The sequence below is a fragment of the Chiloscyllium plagiosum genome, unplaced genomic scaffold, assembly GCF_037043375.1.
Source record: "Chiloscyllium plagiosum isolate Xiang-an unplaced genomic scaffold, Cpla_swu_hap1 HiC_scaffold_8, whole genome shotgun sequence".
Classification (NCBI taxonomy): domain Eukaryota; kingdom Metazoa; phylum Chordata; class Chondrichthyes; order Orectolobiformes; family Hemiscylliidae; genus Chiloscyllium; species Chiloscyllium plagiosum.
This window is the reverse complement of record NW_028270146.1, coordinates 54,976,385-55,000,137: the sequence shown is the minus strand read 5'-3', so window position 1 is coordinate 55,000,137 and position 23,753 is coordinate 54,976,385. Positions and strand designations below refer to the sequence as shown.

The 23,753-nt window shown below is 39.6% G+C and overlaps 1 protein-coding gene across 2 annotated transcripts in view; it reads left to right on the top strand.

Annotated features, from left to right (window-relative positions):
* The window catches only part of txndc16 (thioredoxin domain containing 16), a 126,863-nt gene that overhangs the window by 9,662 nt on the left and 93,448 nt on the right, over positions 1–23,753 (top strand). For both annotated transcript variants that reach the window (XM_043697651.2, XM_087989857.1), the window contains exons 5-10: positions 5,391–5,465; positions 7,796–7,917; positions 9,408–9,498; positions 13,793–13,949; positions 15,137–15,303; positions 15,802–15,862. In XM_043697651.2, the coding sequence (XP_043553586.2) occupies positions 5,391–5,465; positions 7,796–7,917; positions 9,408–9,498; positions 13,793–13,949; positions 15,137–15,303; positions 15,802–15,862 (673 nt within the window). The remainder of the gene's footprint in view (positions 1–5,390; positions 5,466–7,795; positions 7,918–9,407; positions 9,499–13,792; positions 13,950–15,136; positions 15,304–15,801; positions 15,863–23,753) is intronic.

Sequence of the window (23,753 nt, the reverse complement as noted above, 5' to 3'; positions counted from 1 at the left end):
AGACTAATCACATTCTAACAAGAGCAAAATGCAGAGGGAGCAAAATCCTGGGTTCTTTAAAATGATCTGGTAGATCGACAGTATAATGAAAGAGAAAAGGGTCAATGATGTGTAAATTATTAAAGTGAGATCCAGGTCATATACAATAAATTGACATGGGAAGTGAAGAAGAAAATAAGCTTGGCAATGGGAGAATAAGAATAAAACTGAACTTAATATAGAAAGGGAACCCAAAGATCCTCTTGACAAAAGCAAATTACAGCGGATGCTGGAATCTGAAACCAAAAGAGAAAATGCTTGAAAATCTCAGCAGGTCTGGCAGCATCTGTAAGGAGAGAAAAGAGCTGACGTTTCGAGTCTAACTGTTAGACTCAGTTAGACTCGAAACGTCAGCTCTTCTTACAGATGCTGCCACACCTGCTGAGATTTTCCAGCATTTTCTGTTTTGGCCAAAGATCCTTCTACTGGCTTTCAATTAGTAAGCAGGAGTAAGAGGCTTGGCGGGATACCTATTAAGGAAAGTGAAAATGATATATGCGTAGGATACAGGCAAAGCTAGAACACTTAATAAAAACTATATTTGTGTTTTATCAGAAGTTGACGTGGTCAAATTATCAATAGAAGTGGAGATAATAAAGGTAGTGGATGGTGTGAAAATTGTTAGGAAGGATTTCTTGGCTGTAAATAGTAAGTGAATGAGTTGCCTGACTTGAATCCTGTGCAACCCATGCTAATAAACGAAGTGGGGGTGGGGATAGTGGATTCATTGTCATAATCTAGTAATTTTACCTAGAAGTGGGGATATGACAAAGAATTACAGAGAAATGGGATATCCTTGTAAAAGGATGATGTAACAAATGTAATGATTGTAATGAGGTCATCCAGGTTGACCTCATAGAATATGAGTCCTCTGACTGGGGCTGTTAATCTGGCCCAATCAGGTAGCCCTAGCTGATAACAAGAACAAGAATGTTAGGCATTCTGTTCACTCTGAGAGCTGGCTCTTAGGAAGTTGAATCAGTGTTAAAGACTTTGCACGTGTAAGTAAAGAGTGACTTGGTGGTGGGATACTGGCCTTTTGGAATTATTTCAGTGGTAACGAGGGAAAAACATGCACCTAAAGACATTCACTCATGACTGTCTTCTTTGAGTTGTGGGTAAACATTTCTAGCATCATGCCATTATTTGGGAAGTTTGCCTCATTTGATTCTCCTGTGAAAGTGGAAGCCCAGGATGTGCAATTAATGTGTTTTTTTTTTCTGGCCAAATAACATTGGGCAGATGAAATGCAATGAGTAACTTTCCTGATAGCTTGTGGAGCCACACCTTTTCGATTATTAGGAGCTTAACTTTCACTGAAGCACCAGATACTAAAACCTTTCAAGAGTTGACGGATTTAGTTAAAGATATTACGATCCCTGGCCTCCTCTACTTTTGAGACCCTATTGGTTTTACTTGGCAATTTGAGAACCAGGGGAATGTGTATCGGGATTTTTGACTGGGTTAAGATGACTGGCAAAAGCATATGACTGGTTTAAACCTTAATGAGATATTGTGAGATTGTTTGGTGTGTGGGATTAATGATGTAACTGTGCAAAAGCACCTACTAGCTGAGGCCTAACTGGATTTCAAACAGGCATGAAAACTGGTTTTATCATTGGAAAATACAACAAGTGGAGCATGTGAGTTACAGGATATTCTGATGGAAGTGGACACCCTCACCAGGCTGACTGAGTTTGCGGAACACCACTTGAGTGAAGGCAATTGCATAGCCTCACTCAGGACATAACCTGAACAGAGGGACTCTAGATCAGCCCACACCGAAACCCCAAAACAAAGCCAAACCAGAGCCAAATGGTTACACTTTCTTCAGGATCCTGGCTGGCAAGCCATTGTTGTTGCTGACGGTGTGCAGACTCAAGACAGCAAAAGAGTCCCACTCAAACTAAATTGAGCAAAACAACTCTTAGGCCAGTATACTGGAAAATGTACACCCTGGAAAGTCCACCTAGATCTTGTTTGGAACAATTAAATTACTTAGCATCATCCAAATCAGAGCCAATCATATTAAATGTCTGGTTAAATGGTTACTTGGTTCTAATGAAGGATGCCAGAGAGTGGTGGGCCTGTGGAATTCATTGCCACAGAGTGCAGTGGAGGCTGGGACGCTAAATGTCTTCAAGGCAGAAATTGATAAATTCTTGATATCACAAGGAATTAAGGGCTACGGGGAGAATGCGGGTAAGTGGAGTTGAAATGCCCATCAGCCATGATTGAATGTCGGAGTGGATTCGATGGGCCGAATGGCCTTACTTCCGCTCCTATGTCTTATGGTCTTATGATACCGGCGTGGCAACTTCAGTTATCACAGAACCAACCTTTAACAAAATTCATCCTGAAATCCAATCCTTAAGTTTGCAAAAGGTCTCGGCTAAACTGAGAACCTATGCCTTTATAGATTAAGGGTAACCCTTATAGATTAAGGGTATAACGTTGGTTCTGGACTCTTATGACAAGCAGTTGGTTCAGTTACCATTGATTGTAGTAAAAGGCTCGGACCCAAGCCTGATGGGATGAAATGGTGGGGAAGGATTTGCTTAATCTTTTTCAATTAGAAAGTAACTACCTGAGTGAAGTCCTATTTAAATACCTGGAAGATTTTCTGGAAGGTCTAGGGACTAGCAAAGGAACTGAGGCCACCTTGCATGTTGACCAGGAAGCAATTCAACAATTTTACAAGGCTCATCCAATGCCATTTGCTTTAATGGGCAAAAGTACAGGCAGAAATCAGAAGGCTGGAAAATGAAGGAATCATCAAACCAGTCCAGTTTGCTGAATGGGCAGCACCAGTTGAATTGATTGTGAAGGCTGATGGCTCAGTTTGTCTTTGGGGATTTTACACAAATGATAGACTGCTTTTTGCAGCTGGATAAATACCAATCCCCCACATAGATGATTTAAATGCAAAGCTGGCAAGAGAGCTGTCCTTCACAAAGCTGAACATGAGCCATACGAACTTGTAATTGTTTTTGGACTGCCAGATGCACACTACAATTCATACCCATAAGTGTTAGTACCAATGTACGAGACGGCCATTTGGGGTATCGTCAGCCTGTGTAATGTTTCAGTGAATGATGGAGGGAATTTGAGTACTTCCTAAAGCCAAATGGTATTCGTAATAATAATGACAGCTCCATACCATCCATCATCCAATGGTCTGTCAGAAAGAGCAGTCCAAATTTTGAAGGCAGGTTTAAAGAAACACCCGACAGTTCCACTAGATACCAGTTCCTATTTGATTATAGGATCACCCCCTCATGCAACTATAATGGTATCTCCAGCAGAGTTGCTAATGGGCAGAAGATGCTACACCAGGTTAGATGTGATCTTCCCAGTCGCTGGGGATGGTGAAACAGCATCGGGATCACCAATGCTAAGCAAGATAGACAGCCTATTTCAGGGACGACGTTTGGCATATGAACCCTACATGGGTAAGAGGCTTGGCTGATGTGACTTCAGGTCCAGTGACGTATAAAGTTTGGGTTGATGTGACGGTCTTGCACAAGCACGTGGACCATATGAAAGTTGCAAACTCTCAAACGGTGTGGTAGCAAAATGTGCCCTGTTCCTCGACTGCCTTTCCATCTGGGTTCTCCCTCTCTGTCAAGCTTGGAAGAAATCTCGCAATCTGAGGTGGACTTCGTGGATGTCACTGGCTTGTGGAATGAAGAGGAGACTGAATTTCTTCTGACACACTTTAGCCACAAGAGGTGAGCTACTGTGCGTTACATGCTGCCCGTATCACAGCTGACTCTGGAAAAACCTGACCTGGTCCTACATCACCTACAAAAAAAGAACCAGCCAACATCCTTGGACTCAGAGGGGGATGGATGTAGTGATTGTAATGAGGTCACCTCATGGAATATGAGTTTCCTGATTGGAGCTGTTAATCTGGTCCAATCAGGGAGTTCTGGCTGACAGATACAAACAGGAGTGTCAGGTGGGAGGGGCGGGGGCTTGCTGGGTCTGTATTGTCTGCACTTTTGTATGTAACGGTATTGTCTAATGTACAAACGTCATTGTCACTGTCTTGTCATATGTGGAACTGGGATTTGAGGTTTGTCCTCCTCTCCCTGTAAAATGGTTGAACGGTAGGGTTCGGGGCCTAGCTTTGCTGCTCCTCTCCCTTGTAAAACTGCTGTCTTTTGTGTACAGCTGTCAATGTTTTTTGTAAACTGTTTTGTAATTTGTTTAATAAAATAAAAAAAAACAAACAGGAGTGTCAGGTGGGAGGGGCGGGGGCTTGCTGGGTCTGTATTGTCTGCACTTTTGTATGTAACGGTATTGTCTAATGTACAAACGTCATTGTCACTGTCTTGTCATATGTGGAACTGGGATTTGAGGTTTGTCCTCCTCTCCCTGTAAAATGGTTGAACGGTAGGGTTCGGGGCCTAGCTTTGCTGCTCCTCTCCCTTGTAAAACTGCTGTCTTTTGTGTACAGCTGTCAATGTTTTTTGTAAACTGTTTTGTAATTTGTTTAATAAAATAAAAAAAAACAAACAGGAGTGTCAGAGGTTCTGTTCACTCTGAGAGCTGGCTCTTAGTGTTTGAGTGTCATGGACTCTCCATGTGTAAATAAAGGGCGACTTGACGATGGGATACCAGCCTTTGTTGAGTCATTTTAATAACATTCCTGTCAGCTACTGGCTAGACTGTTTAATATCAGTGGTGGTTAAGTTTCATAAACAAGAATAAGTCAAAAATGTCCAGGGCCTTGGAAAGCTACAAGTTAAATAAGACATGCCAGCAAAGATTTTCAAAATGCAAATTGTGCTTGACCAATTTAGTTGAATGTTTTGAAAAAGTGAATGAAATAGCTAATGATGGGAAGGCAGTGGATTTTTTCAATAAGGGTTTTAGGAAGCTGACCAATTTCTATGTCATAGATTGGTTAACAAAATTGAGGTTCATGGAATAGGAGAATCAACATCAGTTTGGCTAGAAATTGCCTGAAAAACAGAAAGTAATGTGTTGTGTTAAATGATTTCTTATCAGTCAGAAAGATGATAGATAGTTTCACTAAGGACCAGTGCTGGAAAATATTTCAAACTTTGCTGATGAAGATGTGGTGAGCTGGATGAACTGCTGAACTGCACCAGTACATAGGTAGGCCAACAGAATGGACAGACAAGAGGCATATAGGATTAAATAGTTGTGAAGTAATGCATTTTGGTGGAAGGGATGGGATGAGGCAATATTAACCGAATCATACAGTTCAAAAATCATGTACAGGGGTCGTAATTCCAAATCTTAAAACACCATGAAACTGACTATTTAATGAAAACTTCTAACTGATACTTAAATATATTTATTTGTTTTCTCTTTAATAGGGGTAATCTAATGCTTAGGAGTTTTGCAACTGAAACATTATTTGATGTGGATGCAATTGTAGCAAATATATTATTGTAAGTATGTCCTTAAATGGTTTGTTCCATTTTAAATTCAGTTAATTCAATTAGTGAAAATGATAGGATTGAATACTCACATAAAAGTAAATAAAGTTTCTAGGTTTTCAGAAGAAGTTGGTATGAGTTGTTCTGTACCCCTGAAGTTAGGGCTCCATGCATGCAAGATATTTTTCTTTATTAATCGGAAAGATGAAAACCTAGTAGAATAAGCTACTATTTACTACTTTGATTCAGAGAATTGGGTAGAATTGATGTTGCATTGAATGACATTAATTCACTATGTTTCCTTTCGGTATAGTCTTATAAATACCATGTATCAAAAGAGAAGTCAAATGTCAACCCAGCGTTTTAATTAGTACAGATAACACTAACCTTTTAATTGATCCTTTTCTCTGTATGTATTTGGAATATCATCACCAGAAGCACATATTTTTTTTCACCCACACATGTCTTGGAATAGTAATCAACAGTGGGAATTCACCTTTCTTAATCCAGACTAGAGAAGTTCTGAGACACTTTACTTCAGGTCTTTGGTCCAGGCCAACGTGTTTTCTCAACTTTCACCAAAACAGGCTAAATATTCACTCAGCTTTGCTGCCTTTGGCACCAAACTGTACACACATCAGCTGCTCCCTTTATTTACACAATACTGTTAGTGTTTAATTTTCAGAAGTAATTCATCAGTTGTGAAGCACTGAGTGTGTGTGAGTGGGAGAAATTGAATTAATAGTGTTAAAAAAAATCCAAAAAAATGTAGTCATAATCAATATAATCAATTTCTGATGCTCATAAATGCAAATAAGATCAACATACCTTAGTGTGTGGGTGGTGTGTGTCACTTTCTGCTTAGAGGATTCCCATTTACTCATCAAAGCATGTAACAGTTCACCAGAAAATTGATTACATCTTTTTGTAAGAAAGTGACATCCACCTGTAAGTCAAATGACTAGGATGTTGAAAAGCTGAACTATTGCCTTATATTAAGGCAAACTGTGAAATATCTTTTTCCTTTTTGCTTGCTTCTAATATTCATCCTTGAATTTTAAGAAATCCTTAAAGGCTCCTTAGCTCAGAAATCCTTCCAAACTTAATTTCAATGTGCAGTTTTGATGAGATTTTGTTTTCTGCTGGTCACTGATGTATTATCTATGCCTCTTGACAGATATTTTGTTTGTTCTTTAAAGTATCATCCTCTGTTCTCCACCACACCATTGTTTGGCTTTATTGCATATATATTTAATTCACATTCTCGTTCACATTCATGTGTGTGAGAGATATAGGGAATCTGATGGCACAGTAGTAGTGTTCCTACCTCTGGGCCAAAAGGTCAGGATTCAAGCCTCACCTACTGTAGAGGTGTGTAATAACAAGTCTGAACAGGCTGATTAAAAATATTTATATATGTCTGATGCATGAAAAGATGCTGAGACCATTTTAATTTGAGTGTTATTGTCACGTGTTCATTGTTTGGATGGTGACTGAATTATCAGTTGTGATGAGGTTGGGAATATCTAATATAATTACTTAGCTTTACTTTGCACAGACATCATTAGTAAACATTAGGCAAGATGTTTCCTACCAACTAGAATTACCCATCTCCCCTATAGAAAGACACTGTCTGGGTTGCAATTCTCCCAACTACCTCAGGTATCATGTCCTTAGAATATTCTTTAAATGTAAGTGTAGTAAATATTGCTTTTTTTGTGGGAATATTGTAGTTGATTGTCTTGTTGTCCTGAGCCAGTATACAAGCTTTCTAGCAAGAATCCTGTGCAATATTCAAGGCTGGAAACATTTGCTCGGTGCTAAGTTTCAGTCTACTGAGGCCAATTATCATGTCCTTGAAACAACCTTGGTGGATGCATCTTCACACAGACATGACATTGAATCTGGGGGGGTGGGTTTCAAACTTTATTTTAAACTGTGATACTAATAGACCATGCTATTTGAAAACAATTTATTTTCCACATTTCTGGTATCCAAAACAGTTTGGGTTACAAATATCATGCAGAATAACCAGCTTGAAATCAGTGTGAATGTTTCTTTTAATAAAATCACTTTCTTGCAAATTAACACTGCAATTATAGTACTTTTTATATTGTACAGCTCTTTGTAAATATATCATTGAGAGTTTGCAGTAATTACTAAGTTTTGAGTTTTTATGCTGCCTTCCTGTAGGATTAATTGTATATTGGTATTTGCTGTTAAGTTTACAATTATAATATTTCTCTGATTTATTTGCAGTGAAATCTTTTTTCAATGAGCTAGTTCCTTAGTTTTGTTGTGAATTGCTCAGACAACTCTGAATATTTATTGCTTTGTTATAGTATTTTGCTGTTCAATGAAATAAAGTATGTATACTCATTGATGGATCTTCATGACATTGAAAATGATATGAAAGGACGTGGTGACATCATCTTTACATTCGTACGAGCAATCGGTGTTCCAGGTATTGTTAAAACAAGTTAACTTTAAGTTTAGTGTATTTGTTTTGTACTCTGCCAGAAAGCACAGAGATTCTGAGAAGAATGATTAATTCTAAGGAATTGATTAGTAAATTTTAATTATTTTAGTGTCCACTTTTTATAATATTATTCTATACAACACCCTGTTTTAGCCAGAGTTGGTGAAACCTCTTTGTCACTTCTGATTGATATTATCCACACTGCTCCTGCACAAAGATAACCTTAGGTAGATTCATTGATGACATCCTTCATAACAGTCAAGATTAGACTGGTGCTGGAAAAGCAATGCAGGTCAGGCAGCATCCGAGGAGCAGGAAAATTGGCGTTTCGGTCAAAAGCCCTTCATCAGGAGCCCTTCTGCCTCCTTCATAACAGTGCTTTCCTCAACATCTCCATGATGTTCCATATGGTGCATAACCCCTCTGTGGGCAAGCTCTTTGGAAATACCATACCTCAGTGGAGTCAGAATAACACAAAAAATGGATTCCTTATCTACGCATTTGTCCCGCTGTAGTACTTTAATCCATCCTTGTTCTCTTTCTCCTGTTACATTTCCAGATGATGAATGCACCGGGCATGTCACATACTAGAATGAAACCTGGCTGGACATATCATTTTATTTTCACTGTTGATTACTGTGACGGCTAGTCATGGAACATATTTACATAAACTTGTAAATACTCTTTAACAAAAAGAGCGCACTAAAGAGACAAAAATACAGAAAGATCTTATCATCAGCAAAAAGAATGATTCAACTTATTTCCCAGATAATTAATACTAAAGTATCACTCTGATTTTAACTCTTTAAATTCTTATCAAACTGACTTTCCAGTTTTGATGATCTTTATGATCCTTTCCAGGTCTGATTACCTAAATCAGTGCTGTTCTGACAGCTTGAAAACTTATAAACAAACTCTCACAACTTTGCAGACTTAGTAAACTCTCACAAACTTGAGATTCCACAAACTGAAATAAAGGCACTTCCTAAGAGGATGAAACTGGTGAACATTGAAATGCCTACCTCTAATCATTACTCATTGTTTCACTTGAAAGTGTGCTCATGGAATGATAACACTGACTTGTATCCATTACTAATCAAGCTATTTTTATTCCCTGCTGTTTCTTTCTGTTTGAAATTTTGCCCATTAGTAAATTTTTGAAGAAGATGTGAAATTTACATGTTTTACAAAAAGGTGATTACTTTTGTCATCTGAATAATGTTTTTTGTGTCTTAATGCATTGCTTAAAAATTATGGTTAAATCTTCGCAAAAACCTGACCTTGGAATTGATATTTTTACTCTGCCAGTCTGTTCTTTAGCTAATATAGTATGCACTAGACAAGATATATCAGTAGTATTGAGCTAGGGAAATAATAGTATGCTTCTTAGTCTCTAAATACCCATTTTTTGTTTTCAGTATGATGATTATTGTGTGCATTTGTATACTTAATGTATTATTTATGATTCGTTTCAGAACATAGAGCCATTATGGAAACTGCTTTTGTTTATGGTGCTAAGTATCAGTTTGTATTGACCACAGAGCAAAGTGTTTTGGAAGGCATGGAGTAAGTATGGACCTAAAATTGGAAAAGCAGTGTTAATAAACTTATAATGCAGCAAATTGGCACAATGGTTAGCACTGCTGCCTCACAGCGCCAGAGACCCGGGTTCAATTCCTGCCTCAGGCAACTGTCTGTGTGGAGTTTGCACATTCTCCCAGTGTCTGCGTGGGCTTCCTCCGGGTGCTCTGGTTTCCTCCCACAGTCCAAAAATGTGCAAGTTAGGTGAATTGGCCATGCTAAATTGCCCATAGTGTTAGGTGAAGGGGTAAATGTAGGGGACTGGGTCTGGGTGGGTTGCTCTTCGGAGGGTTGGTGTGGACTTGTTGGGCTGAAGGGCCTGTTTCCACACTGTAAGCAATCTAATCTAATCTAAAATTACCTTGGCCCCTTTTGTAGTCAGTGTCAAATGGACACCATTCATTACCATTATACTAACCACAGATTTTCTCTGGGCTTTCACACTGAAACTTGCAGTGATTAGAAATCCATTTCAGTCTAGCATAAGCTCTTTGTGGTCTGTGTAGACAAAGGAAGCATTTCTCTAACTAATCAGATCAAAGAAAGTTTAGTTAAATATGCAGAGTATAAAATGCCAGAAGGTGTCTTTAATTGGAAACTTGAATTCAGTATAATCTTGTTTATAGAACACTAATAAAGAGAAGGAAGGAAATTTAGGATTAAAAGAATAAGACAAAGTAAAACATTTGAATTGTGAATAATTATCGAAACCTCCAAAAATACCTAAAATCTGTCAGTGATAATCAGCACATGTAAATTTGGGTACCAAAAAGTAATTAAAACTTATTATTCCATTTAAAATGTACTTACAATGGTGCAGATAAACTCTAACCTTGAATGGCAAGTTCTGCGAGTAGTTATTATACAAGTACTGCAGTGCTCTTCCTTGTATTTGAGATGCCTATATGGGGGGACTAGGGCAATTTGGATTTTGACAGTTTAATTTCTGTATTTAATTTACTGGGGATTGGCCATTAAGGCATTTTTCAAACTTCACCCATGAATTATCATGCAATAAAAATCTGTAGTAAATAAGGTATTTGCAACTGAAACACATTACAAATCCATTATGTGAAGTGTTACCTCTGTTCAGAGTGTTCTGCTCCAGAAGCAAAACAATATTTTTTTCAAATGGGAAAAAGGAAACTTTATATTGTGAACTTTGGAAGGTGAGTTGTAAACAGGATGCCCCAATTTACAGTATTGAGACATTGCACTTTAAAAACACAGATGTAGTCTTATGTTTCAGATTTCATAACATGGGGTAAAGTGGTAGAATAGTGATAATGTTTCTGGATTCGTAATCTCATAATCCAGAGGACCAGGCTAATGATGGGACAAGGGTTAAAATCTGATCATGACAGATGATTAAATTTGAATTCAATAGATTGTTCCGGAATTATAACCTTCTGTTTATGATGAAGTCAGAAGTGGGGGCATTTGTTGATAGCTGCACAATATTCAACACCATTCACAACTCCTCTGATACTGAAGCATTCCGTTCGTACATAGCAATACCTGGGCTGATCAGTGGCAAGCAAATTTTTCACTGCACAATGAGTACTTGACAATTGGAGAAAGTGAGGTCTGCAGCTGCTGGAGATCAGAGTCAAAAAATGTGGTGCTGGAAAAGCATAGCCGGTCAGGCAGCATCTGAGGAGGAGAGTCGACGTATCGAATATAAGCTTATGCTCGAAATGTCAAATCTCCTGCTCCTCAGATGCTACATGACCGGCTGTGCTTTTCCAGTGCCACACCTTTTGACTGAGGAGTAGAAGATGACCCTGTCCAACAAGAGATAATCTCACAGTTTCCCCTTGCTGTCCAATGGCAACTCTGAATCCTCCACTTTCAAGTAATTGACCCCAAACTGAACTGAGCCAGGCATATAAATATTAGGCACTAGATCAGGTCAGAGGCTAGGAATTTTGCAGTGAGTAATTCACCTCCTTACTCCCCAGTGCTTGTCTCCCATTTACAAGGAGTAAATTAGGAGGGGGATGGAATACTCTCCTTTTGTCTGGATGGGTAAAATTCCAAAAGCTCTCGAGAAGCTCGACACTATTTTGGATAAAACAGCCTGCTTGATTGGCATTGCATCCACTACATTTGACAGTCAACAGCTTCAACACTGATGCACAGTGCAACAGTATGCACCATTTACAAGATGTGCTGAAACAACTCACCAAGTCTTCTTCGGCAATCTCTAGCACCCAGAAAGGTAGGAGCAGCAGATGCATGGGAACAGCATTACCAACAGGTTTCCCTCCAAGCCACATACCATCCAGATATAGATCTGTATTGCTGTTCCTTCACTGCCATGGGGTCAAAATTGCCAACAGCTCTGCAGGTATACCTACATTCCAAGGACTGCAGTGGTTCAAGAATTGAACTTGCCACCATCTTTGCAAGGCAATTAGAGATAAACAATAAATATGGACTGAGCCAGCAATGTCCATGTTACATGAACAACATAAAAAAAACCCTTGTACTCCAACTTACTTTGTATGAAGCTGGAGATGGTCAGATAGAATTTGATCTCTGGAAGTGAAGAATGAATTGCTTTTTTAAAGAGTTGGTAAGACATTGTTACAAGTAAATCCAATACCTAAGATGAATATTTGAAGGTTTAGTTTTTTATCCTTCTGTTCATCTTGAGATACAGAACGCTTTAGTAAACTGTGCAGTTTTGCGTCAAGTTAGTAATAGTTGTCAGGCTTAGACAGCAGTTACTCCAGGTCCCAAACTAACCGTAAACCATGTCAGAGATGGTCTAACTTTCGAAAAGTGCTATGGTAAATTTTGGGCTTTGGATCCTGATATAATACTGGGATCTGCCTACCAGATCCTGCCTTGAATGGATTCAGTCTTGGGGAGGTTGTGTATTACAATGCTGTTTCCACATAACTGGATCGATCTTCTACTCCTCAGTCAAAAGGTGTGGCACTGGAAAAGCACAGCCGGTCATGTAGCATCTGAGGAGCAGGAGATTTGACATTTCGATGTGAGGGCAGCTCCTGTTGCAGAGTCCCTCCCCCACACAAATGCCTGGCATTCCTTGGCTCAGCAGTTTGTTTGCTTGGAGATTATAGTGACTAATAATGCCAAACTAATTAGTCAAATGTTAATTAGTCAGATTTTCAAGATGGCAGTGGAGTGGCAGGGCTGTCTGGGGCTCATCTGCTCCCACTTGCTTCCTTTTTTTCCTTTATACTTCTGCTCCTTTTTATCTTTTGCTTTTTCATTTGTTTTTCTTTGCTCCAAAGCCTTTTGTGGCGTGTTAATTGGCAGCATCAGCGCAGCACTGTTTGGAGGTGACGTTGGCCAACACGACTTCCCCCGGAGATTGGTCCTCCTGGTATTCAGGGTCGGCTGCAAAGTTCCTCCAGCGATCAGAGGCATTGGCAGCAGTAGATCTTCCAAGATGGCGGCGCTGGCCGGGCGACGTGGGAAGAGGGTGGCTGGAGCAGGACCCTTGGTGAGGCAGCGGCAGCCTGGCTGGCAGTGGGATCAGGGATCCCTGGTTATGGTCACTGCAGGTCTGAAGTGGAGACTTGGGGTTGTCGGCAAGGTGGTGTTGGTGGTGAAGTCGGTGTCTTGCGGGCTGTGTGTGGATTCAGTGTGGGACTTGGCATCAACGAGTTGGCTCAGTGGTGAAAACATGGTGTTAAAAGAGTGATGACATATACGTTGGAGAGTCTGACACAGATGGTGATGAGTCAGCAGAGGAGGGATAGAGATGCAGGTGTAGCTGGTGAGCTGGCTCTGCAGTGGAGGCAATGGAATGATAATAGACTCTCTTTTAATTATATCTTTTTATTCTTAAACTATTCAAATGGCCCTGGATTATGGTGACATTTGATGTTTTTCACTGTTATTCTCTGTAAAATGCAAGTAATAATAAACTATTCAATTCAATTCAGTTTAATAATAGAATAACAGCCTCAGCTTTTGATATGCAGGTTGATACATAGGAATGGACCATGGGTGGTTCCAGTTTCTTCCAGTCCAGGGTCTGGTATTTCTGCCTTTTGCTTCAAACAAGAGCTATTAGAAATTAACAGGAGAAACTATGATTTTATATATCTAGTTGCTGCCTATTCACATGCCATCTTCCACTTTACATTGACCGATGTAAGAAATACCATAGAAGGCTATTTTTATGTTGATGTTGTCCCTTACGTGATCTGTGCATTGCAAGAACACTGTATTTATTCTAAAACACCTTTGTGCCTCATTAATTGCAATGTTTTGACTTTCTTTTAATCTTATTATGTAGCCTGAAAGATCCAGATACGTTTTCAGCCAGACTCTGGTTCTGCCATTGCAAGATGGTTACCGATAGGAATCAGCCATGTAAGAGGACCTATTTTAAACAGCCACTAACTACTGTGAATATACATTCCTACCTTAAGATATTGGAGGCTCCGCTAGTGGTGAGAAAAGTATTTATTAAATTGGATTCACTGATATAAAAATTTCATGTATTTTTAAACCAATATCTATGGTGTTTCTGTCCAACTAATTTTATAAAGGTTGATTGCCTGAATGGAAAACACTGAGAAACTGGACCCTGCCAACGTTGTGCACATTTTATCATAACCTAAGCCAGAAACACATAGACTTCCAAAAGAGAAAATAGAGTATGATTTCTTCCATTTTTGTTAAATTCTGGGCAAGAACGTCCAGGGCGATATTCTCAAAATGTCACCAACAAAGGCCCTAACTGAACAATTTGGCACAATTGGTACAGTGGCCTCAACATGCCTGCTTCCAGACTACCTGCCATCCCAGCAAGACAGAAAGTTGGATAGTTCCCCAACTGGGCAAGTGACCTGCTGGGTTTGGAGAGTCCCTATGACTGCCGAAAGCAGGGGCAGCTGAAATCATGTGTTAGATGTCCACTAACACATCATCCACCCATTGTTGAGAGAACATTCTTAATTAGGCTAATTTGCTCATTTGCTCATTTGCTAAGAGCTGACAGGCAGAGATTAGGTAAGCTTTATTTCCTGTCACATGCCTTGTCATTGGCATCCTGTGTCATCAGAAATTGTTGGTCAAATCAGAGACTGGCAGCATCTTGGCCCTAAAGACTGCTGGTCGAGATTTGCTAATCAAGGGTTTGCAAGAAAGTACTTTGTTTTTAATCTTCTTGTCATGGAGTGATAATCAGTGGGTGTAGAGTCAGAGGCAAGGGCAGTCCCTCTCAGAGGTAACACCTTTGCCCACATACATGCTGTAGTCACAGGGCCTCTCCAAACCCAGCAGGTCAGTTGCCCAGTTGGGAAACTATCCACCTTTCTGTCTTGCTGGGATGGCAGGTAGTTTGGGAGCAGGCATGTTGAGGCCCTTATGCCAATTGTGTCAAATTGACCAGTTAAGGCCTTCGTTGGTGACGTTTTGAGAAGATCGCCCTGGATGTTCTTGCCCAGAACTTAATTGCTGAGGTGGCAAGGAGGGGATGAATATCTCAGTGGGGTCAACTCATCCAATTATTTGCCCTAGCTGCCACCTTCAGAAAGGACAGAATTCCACCCAAAGAGCTTAAAAAGTATTTATGCATAATAAGTATATTCCAAGTCGTGTCTTATTTAGAATTCAATTTTTTCCAAATTTTCAGGCAGAGATTAATCTTCCACCAGAGGAAGTATCTACAATTCATTTACAGTTAAAGCTGCCAATTGTGTTTCTTTTTACACAAAGAGAAACCTATGAACATGACAGAATAACTGCCGAATCTGTCGCATGGCAGCTACTGGGAAGCGCAGGAGTTGTATTAGTGTCAAGGTAATATTCAGAATAACTTCAGTTTTATAAGAAAAATAATTTTGTAAAAGAATGATAAAAAACTAAGGTCTTTCTCAAACAGTGATTTTTTTTCTCTATTCTGAAACTTAAGTTGGATTTAAGTGAGTGCCTTTCGTTAAAATTGAGATGTTTTATTTATTGTTGCACAATCTTCTCATCTCCAAACTATTACATTTTTCTCAATCCGAGGATAGACATCCCCACAGCTTTGAGATGCTATTGAACATGATAGTTTTGTTCTTTCTGTTGTGGAAGACCTGCCTGAAGATGTTTAAAATTTTAAAATTTACTGTAGGATCTCATAATACAAATGAAGGCATGATACTTTAAAATTACAACTAAATCAGCAGAATGACAATTATTATAAATGTTTATTTAGCTAGTCATTCATTATCTCTGCTATAAATTTGATTTATAGAGCTTTTATTATGAATGTTTAAAATTATTTTTGTAAGTGATTACATTCAACTTCAACAGGATCCAGCTACATCCTAATGTGCCAGCAGATGTCACTGTAGGCTACAGACCTGCTGGAGGGGTACGTCATTTATTTTGATGATTTGAAACTTCATTTTCTGCATCCGGTACTGCACAGAATTCTGCTCATCTAACCTCCAGTTCCTTTCTTGCTGATTTCCTCTGGCAAATTCTTCCCATGCAACATTACCTATGTTTCCATAGCAATGATTTCCTTCCCTCTGGCCTTACCACTTTAAGCTTCTGCATCCTCACTGTGCCTGTGATTCTGGCATTGTGCACTTTCTGACCCTCCATGAACAATCAATCAACAGTGTCGCTTTCAGCCAACTGCCTCTTATTCTTTGGTACTCATTCTTGAGCTCTATTCAGCTTGTTTCTTCCTTTGTCAACTTTAAAAACTATTTTTAAATTGTGAGTTTGCTCAGTTTTAGCTGATGTTTTACTGTTTGACTTGCAATCTTATTTGAGGGGCTTTTGGAAGCTTACTTATGTCAGAAATATTATGGAAGTTATTAAATTTACTTTGAATGCTTGAATACATTTCACCTTTTTATATGGACTTGCAGATTAGTTACAGTTCAGAAAGTGTTAGTTACATTTGAAGCTCATAAAATTGAAGACAAGTCGTTGACCTGCTTAGAAAATTGGCTGAATGGAATCAGACAGAGAGTAAGACTAATGGTTAAATTATCTAGTTAGCAGAATGTGACTGGCGACGTCCCACAGAAATATTTTAAAAATCATTGTATATATTAATGATAGTAAGCCACATACCCAAACCTGCTGATGACACCGACTGTATTTTAAGCAATGAGGATGGAAGCATAAAATTTGCTGAGGCCTCTTCTGAAGGAGAGTTAGGCTGGACTTGAAACATTAACTCGGTTTCTCTCTCCACAGATACTGCCAGAGCTGCTGAGTATCTCCAGCAATCTCTGTGCTTGTTCCAATTTAAAAAGAGATGTTGGTAGATTAAGTGAATAAATTTGTGGCAAATGAATTTCTGTGCATGCACAGGTGAAATTCAATCACTTTGGACCTTAAAAGATTAGAACAAAAGATTTTACAAATGGTGAAGATGGAGATACAATAGGCAACCTGCTTTGGTGTGCATTGTGTGTTCACATGGGCTTTAAGTAATGAAGTAAGTTACTCCTCCCATGTTTACTTGTGCTTAGTCCCCAGCCATCTTTTTCTACAATAGCAGGCTTTCAACATTAGTTGAGTTGTTCAGAAGTTTTGGGAATGTGAGGTATTTCTGTCTCCATTTAGAGATAGCGTACACCTCTTAAAGAGAAACTCTGATCTTACTGCAGTCAGCTACAATCACAGAAGTCTAAAATGGTAGATCATGCCAAGTGCAGGATCTCACTTTGAAAGTGCTGGTGGAGGAGGTGAACAAGAGGAGAAATGAAAGGAAGAGATCTAGTTGATCTTCTTAGCATCAGTGATGAGAGATGACAGAGTACTGTAAAAGTTGAATTTTTTAGGCTGATTTTTAAGGTTACATTTATGTGGTCAACTATTAAATGAATACTACTTTTGAGGGGTGGAAACTCATGCTCGAGTCCAAAATTCTATATCATTAGCAGAAGCCTAATTGATCTCTAAAAATGAATAAAGACCAAAAAAACCCAACAAATTATGGTAATTACCTGATAAAGACAATAGAAACAAAAATGAATCAATAAAGTTTAATTTGTAAGTACAAAAAGTGAAGTAGAAATATAATACGGCTTTAAATTACAATTACATGGTACATCTTAAACATGTCAAATAAAAAAGTTAACCAAAATCCTGCAAACTCACCCTGTTCAACATCTTCAGCACTGAATAAAGCTTCATAATCATTAGAATGAATGATATCATTGTTTGGATCTTCTTCATCATCATTGTCTGTAGTTAGAGCCTCCTTTCGTGTATGTTTTCTTCTCCATCACACATTCGGTTGTTCCACTTTATTCTCATCATGTCCTTAAAGGGATTATTGATAACATCTGTTGGTTGCATATACTTGTAAGTCTGCCAGGAGTTACAGCTACGTCAGTGTTATGTGATTAGATATGTTACCAGCAACAATGTGGTCTAAACTGGTCCCAGACAAGCAAACTCTTTCCTTGCGTAGTGCACCAGGTCATAAATTCCAAATTTCCTTTACCATTTTCTACATCCATTTTCATCCATCCAGCCTTGTGGATGCATATGGACAACAATTCCTTTTGGAAATTTCTTCATTGGCAAAGTTTTTCTCTTAAAAACAGCCATCAGTTTTATCATGGTGTCATCAGCCATAACAAGAAAGGACTGAGGGAAATCTGCTTTTCTGATGGTCAATGGTGTTCACCAATACTGTTTTTTCTCCTGTCCGGTTCACAGTTCGATTTTCCAGCATGTGGAGGCGTTTTGTCCACGTTTCCAGTGCATGATAACTTGTAGCCTTCCTTTTGTCGGTTTCTGATTGCAAACCGGTGAAACTGTAATATCTTTTGGTTCAGCAGGGAGTTTTTGTGCAATCTTCGTTCTCTGCTGAAGTACTAATTCATGCCTTCTCATGAACCCTGTGCACCATCCAGCACTTGCCTTAAAATTCAAAATTCCATCTTTCTTTGATTCATTTCAGGCATGGATTTGGATGGCTTCATGACTAATTCGTTTTCCTTTTTGATGATTTTCAAGTACCCACTCAGCATTGTTTTTCTCTAATTGTGACTACTTGCTAGGTTTACCGCTGTTGGCACATTTTCGTTTTAGCTTTCTCTGAAGTTGGTTTGATATCTTTCTCCAGTCTCTCTCAAGTTTCTCTGAAACAAAATTCTCTTGCTGCTACACAGGTATTTGTCTTCTCTGCAATTTCTTTAACTTTCAGTTTAAGTGCTGCTGTATAGTTTTTGTTTCTTCTAGAGGGCATTTTTTTTTACACAAAATGATGAAATTTAAAAACCTCAACTAGGTATATGACTATATTCCACAAGTGCTACACAGGAACTGAGCTCAGCTGAGCTGCTCACGAAGGGAGGTTGTCACCTGATGCATCTTAAACTTTCGTGCCAAATTGTACATCAAAACACATAATAGCATAAACAACATGTATTTTCTCATCATAGCATTTATTTACAGGACAATACCTTGACTCACAAATGTTGATCTGTTATTTGTGAAGAACTGGGGTTGACTTTAAATGACATATATGGGAAATTCCAGATATTTTGGCCAAAATGAGATCGATTTTAAAGAGAGTATATACAGTAGATCAATGCAAATGCATCACAACCAGGATCAAGCAAAAAAATGTTAAATAAACTGACAAGAGATACTAAAGTAAGACTCCTGCCTCTATCTTTTCTCTTCTTCTTTCTACACAACTCATTCAAAATTTGCCTCTTCCCTAATCATTGTACTCCACCTTCTGCTACTGCAACAGTTTGCATCTGCTACTCTCTTCACTTTAATTTAGCTTTAGCTCCTCCATCCCATGCCATCTTTCACACACATCATCATACTACTTGACCTGACATGGAAGCCTCAACACATCTTATTAGATCAACACTCACACTCTCACTTGAAGGACAAGTGGCCATTCATTACAAGAATACAGACAAAGAGTTTGTCCATCTGTGAGCTGTCCTCACTGGAAGACTAAGCCTTGGACTTCATGGGTGGAGGGTACATCAGCGTGATGAATGCTGAGCATGGAGAACACATTTGGATCATACTTTCTTTTGCTTCTCAATGAACTGTTATCCTCACAAACTGAGTGACAAGTGCTGCTGCTTTAAGGAATCACTTATCTGTCTCTTTTAATCCTTGCCTCTAACTCTTGTTGCTCTGTTCCATTTCATGCTCAGAAGCTGAGCAGTGTCTGGGGAGAGAAGATGAAGAAGAGGCAAGTGCAGTTGAAGACAATGCATCAAATGCACGAACCTTGGCAGTATCTATTTAGGCTTTGTTTTCCCACTTTTTCTGAAACTAGGTAAAACTTGCTGGCACTACTGTAGGGAGTAAAATGGACATTGAGGGTCCAATTTACAGATGTAACAGAAGGTTGTGCACTGAGCACCATCTAAGGTGCATTAGTTCACCTGTTAGCAGGCTTGTGCGCAACATCAAAGCATGGATAGTTTCAATTCTAACTTACATGCGACCTTGATGCATGTCATCAAAATTTAGTTGTCAACCGTGGGGCAGGTGATCAGGTTTATAAGCAATGCAGAGGGTCTCACAGCAGTAGAACCTCTGGAGACAGTTCTGATATCTTCAGTGGAAGCTTAAAAGCTCTCACCTTGACATCAGTGTGCAGCACCTCCTCAGGCTTTTACAATCTGAGATCCTGGGTGGATGGTTGTTGAGCAGCACGCCACTGCTGCAACCTTCTATTGTGCGCAATGCAGGCATCCAGCCACATAAGTATTTGTAGTTACCTGGGGGATGCTTAGTGCGCAGCCGCAGGATGACTGCATACCCACTTCCCACCTTCTTTGCAACCATATTTGTACCAGACTGCCCTGGTAAGTGCTAGCATCGTTAGAGTATGAACCGGGCCATTAATGGCCAGAGATGTTTCAGGCGAGCCACCAACTTCACATGAAAGCCCCTCTTTTCTCACACTAGGGGAGTTCCTGGCTCCACAGAACCGATGGTTAAAATTGGCTGCCCACACTTCCAGTTTTTGGTCAGGGAGTACAGAGGGCTATAGTGGGAATTGGGGCAGGTGACCCAGGAAGATCTTAAGAAGGTGCCAGTTCTTGAGGCTGTAGCACTGTGATCAAAACTTAAAAACACAGATTAAATAACAAAATATCCCACCTGGTCGTTCCTCATTATCCCAGCATAATCAGCATGTCCCATCCATACCTCCCCACCAATGCCCATAGCCCCGTGTCTCCTATGCCAACCTATGCCCATTTACCCACCCCATGGTCCTTTATACTGCAGGTGCTATTCTGTCCACATTTACCCAACCCTTGAGCTATTTATTCATCAATAGCTCTTTATAGCCAATAAGTGAACTCATAGAGTTATAGAGATGTACAGCATGGAAACAGACCCTTCGGTCCAACCCGTCCATGCTGACCAGATATCCCAACCCAATCTAGTCCCCCCTGCCAACGCCTGGCCCATATCCCTCCAAACCCTTCCTATTCATATACCCATCCAAATGCCTCTTAAATGTTGCAATTGTACGAGCCTCCACCACATCCTCTGGCAGCTCATTCCATACATGTACCACTCTCTGCGTGAAAAAGTTGCCCAAATGGTCTCTTTTGTATCTTTCCCCTCTCACCCTAAACCTATGCCCTCTAGTTCTGGACTCCCCGACCCCAGGGAAAAGACTTTGCCTATTTATTCTATCCATGCCCCTCATAATTTTGTAAACCTCTATAAGGTCACCCCTCAGCCTCCGACGCTCCAGGGAAAACAGCATGTTCAGCCTCTTCCTGTAGCTCAGATCCTTCAACCCTGGCAACATCCTTAATCTTTTCTGAACTCTTTCAAGTATCACAACATCTTTCCGATTGAAAACTTTTTACACACCTACCTTTATCATTCCCTCTCCATATAAACTCATCTCATACCCATAACAAGTTCTTCAGAATGCTGATAGTGTCTATTGATGACATCGCTATTGGAATACACTCACAGATAGAAATAAAAGTTAATCCATTGAAATTATTTCAATTAATTTCTTACATAATAAACATTTCACTGAAGCACTTAATCCTGAAGTGCTCATTTCCTTATTGAATGGAAATGATTGTTTACACAAGTGGTGGTTGGAGCTGTCCATCAAATTGTTCACTTGGTAGTGCTCCCATTGTGAAAATAATATTTTGGAAACTCAGTCATGAAGCACAAATCCCATGATGGTTTATATGCACTATGAAATACTTAGCATTGTTTTCTTTTAACTCCGTACATTCCTAGACAAGTTTGCCAGTCCCAATGAGTTCATGCACTTTTTGAACAAAAACATACCTTTCCCAAGAGTTGCCTTACCTTCACCAAAGCTTTGCAGATTTATGGGTGTACCTTTCAAAAGGGGAAGGATAAAACATTCTACCAATCCTCACCCTTCACAGCTCCCCTCATTCTCCCTCACCTTCACAGACTCCCCATGCCCCACCCAGTTTTGGTGAAGCGAGGTGTCATTCTGAAAATAAACCTTTCCATTAATTTCCTGTCTTAGAGCTTTAGTAAATGGTAGCACAGTTGACCTATCTTTCTATCTGCAACCTCCACTTCCTTATCCCTCTCTTGACGTTCCTTCTCGGTTTCTTCTTTGTCCCGCAGCCCCAATCATATAGTATGCAGCAACAAAGCTTGAGACTTCCTTGGGGTTGTATTAGAGGACAGTACACCCCATTGGTCTGCTCTGTCAGAGTACTGGTTCTTGTATGATTGTCAGCATATCAAAGCTACCTATCTGCCTAGGTCTTTGACTGAAGTCATGAGCCAGATGGTGAGAGGTTAACCCATGTCCCTGAGCAGACAACTATTTACCAATTATTCTTATGGAAGTGATGGGATGTTGAGAAATGGTATAAGATGAAAACATCATGACTATCATAGGAAATTACAGGCCTGCACAATGATTTGCATATGCTCAGAGATGAGTGACACAATTGAGAAATAGATTATTTTCTGTTTCAGAATTTTGCTAATTGATAGAAATTACACAGGAGGAGATCTAATAATTCTGACAGTTCTTTCCTCTTGTTTGGAAACCTCCAAAGGGAATTTGATAAATTCTTGAAGGCTGCCTCCTGCTTTTTAACTGTTTCTGTCATAATTTTCTTCATGTGATTAGGAACAAACAAATTTGGCCTTCTTGAAGTTCAAATTCACAAAAAAGGTTTGGAGTTAGGCACTGCACCCTTGTTTCCAAATGCATATTTGCCTCAGGCAGCTGTCGCAGAACACAGATGTTCCCTCTAATCTTTCTCGTATTGCATGAGCCTATTCATTTATGTTTGGTTCCCCTTAAATTTTTTTCACGGGGCATTCGCGTTGTAACTTAAAGGGGCTGACAAACTCCGTCCATGTGTGAATGTCTGGATTGCTGCACAGCCACACAATTCAGACGTCTTCAAGATACTACCAGGAAAAGATGGGGTAGATAATAAACTATTTCCGCTGGCTGGAGATTCTGGAACAAAGGGCATAATCTAAAAATTAGGGCCAGATGATTCACGAGAGATGTTAGGAAGCATTTCTACAAACTAAGTGTTGTTGGGATTTGAAACTCTCTTCCACAAATGACAGTTAGATCAGTTAGTTTTAAATAGAGGTAGATAAAGGTTTTGGTAACCAAAGGGATATGGGCCAAAGGCAGATATATGGAGTTAGGCCACGATCTCGTTGAATGGTAGAATAGCTTCGAGGGGCTGAAAGACCTCCACCTGTTCCTGTGTTCCTCGAAGGAACATTGCTGAACACACAACCAATTATGGTGAAATGTTTAAAATGATAAAACGAAGTGATGTGTTAGATGCAGGGAAATTATCAGGTTGACATAGGGAGATGCTTCACGAATTTAAAACCTGAAATGCTCTTCCCCTGTGCTGTGGATGTTGGGTCAATTGCAATGCTCAGGAATGAGACTGATACACTTTTAAAGAATAATGGTATTAAGGGATGTAAATTGAAGGTCAGTAAATAGGGTTGAAGTACCTGTTGACCTGATTTGAATCAAGCACATGGCTGACCTGGACCTTAACAGGATCTATGGCTGGATGCAAAAGCTGTGTCAGCATTTTAATCCTCTCAGAATTGGAATTCAGTTGAACATCATCATTGAAGACCCACTTATCCAAAATAGCCCTGGAAACTGGGTCTCTAAAAGCCTACCCAGCTTCTGGTTTTCAGTGCTTTTATTCTTAAAAATTGCGTGTGTGTAGATGTAATATAAGAACTAAACTGAAGCTGCTGAGAAAGTCAGTTGATTTGTCAAC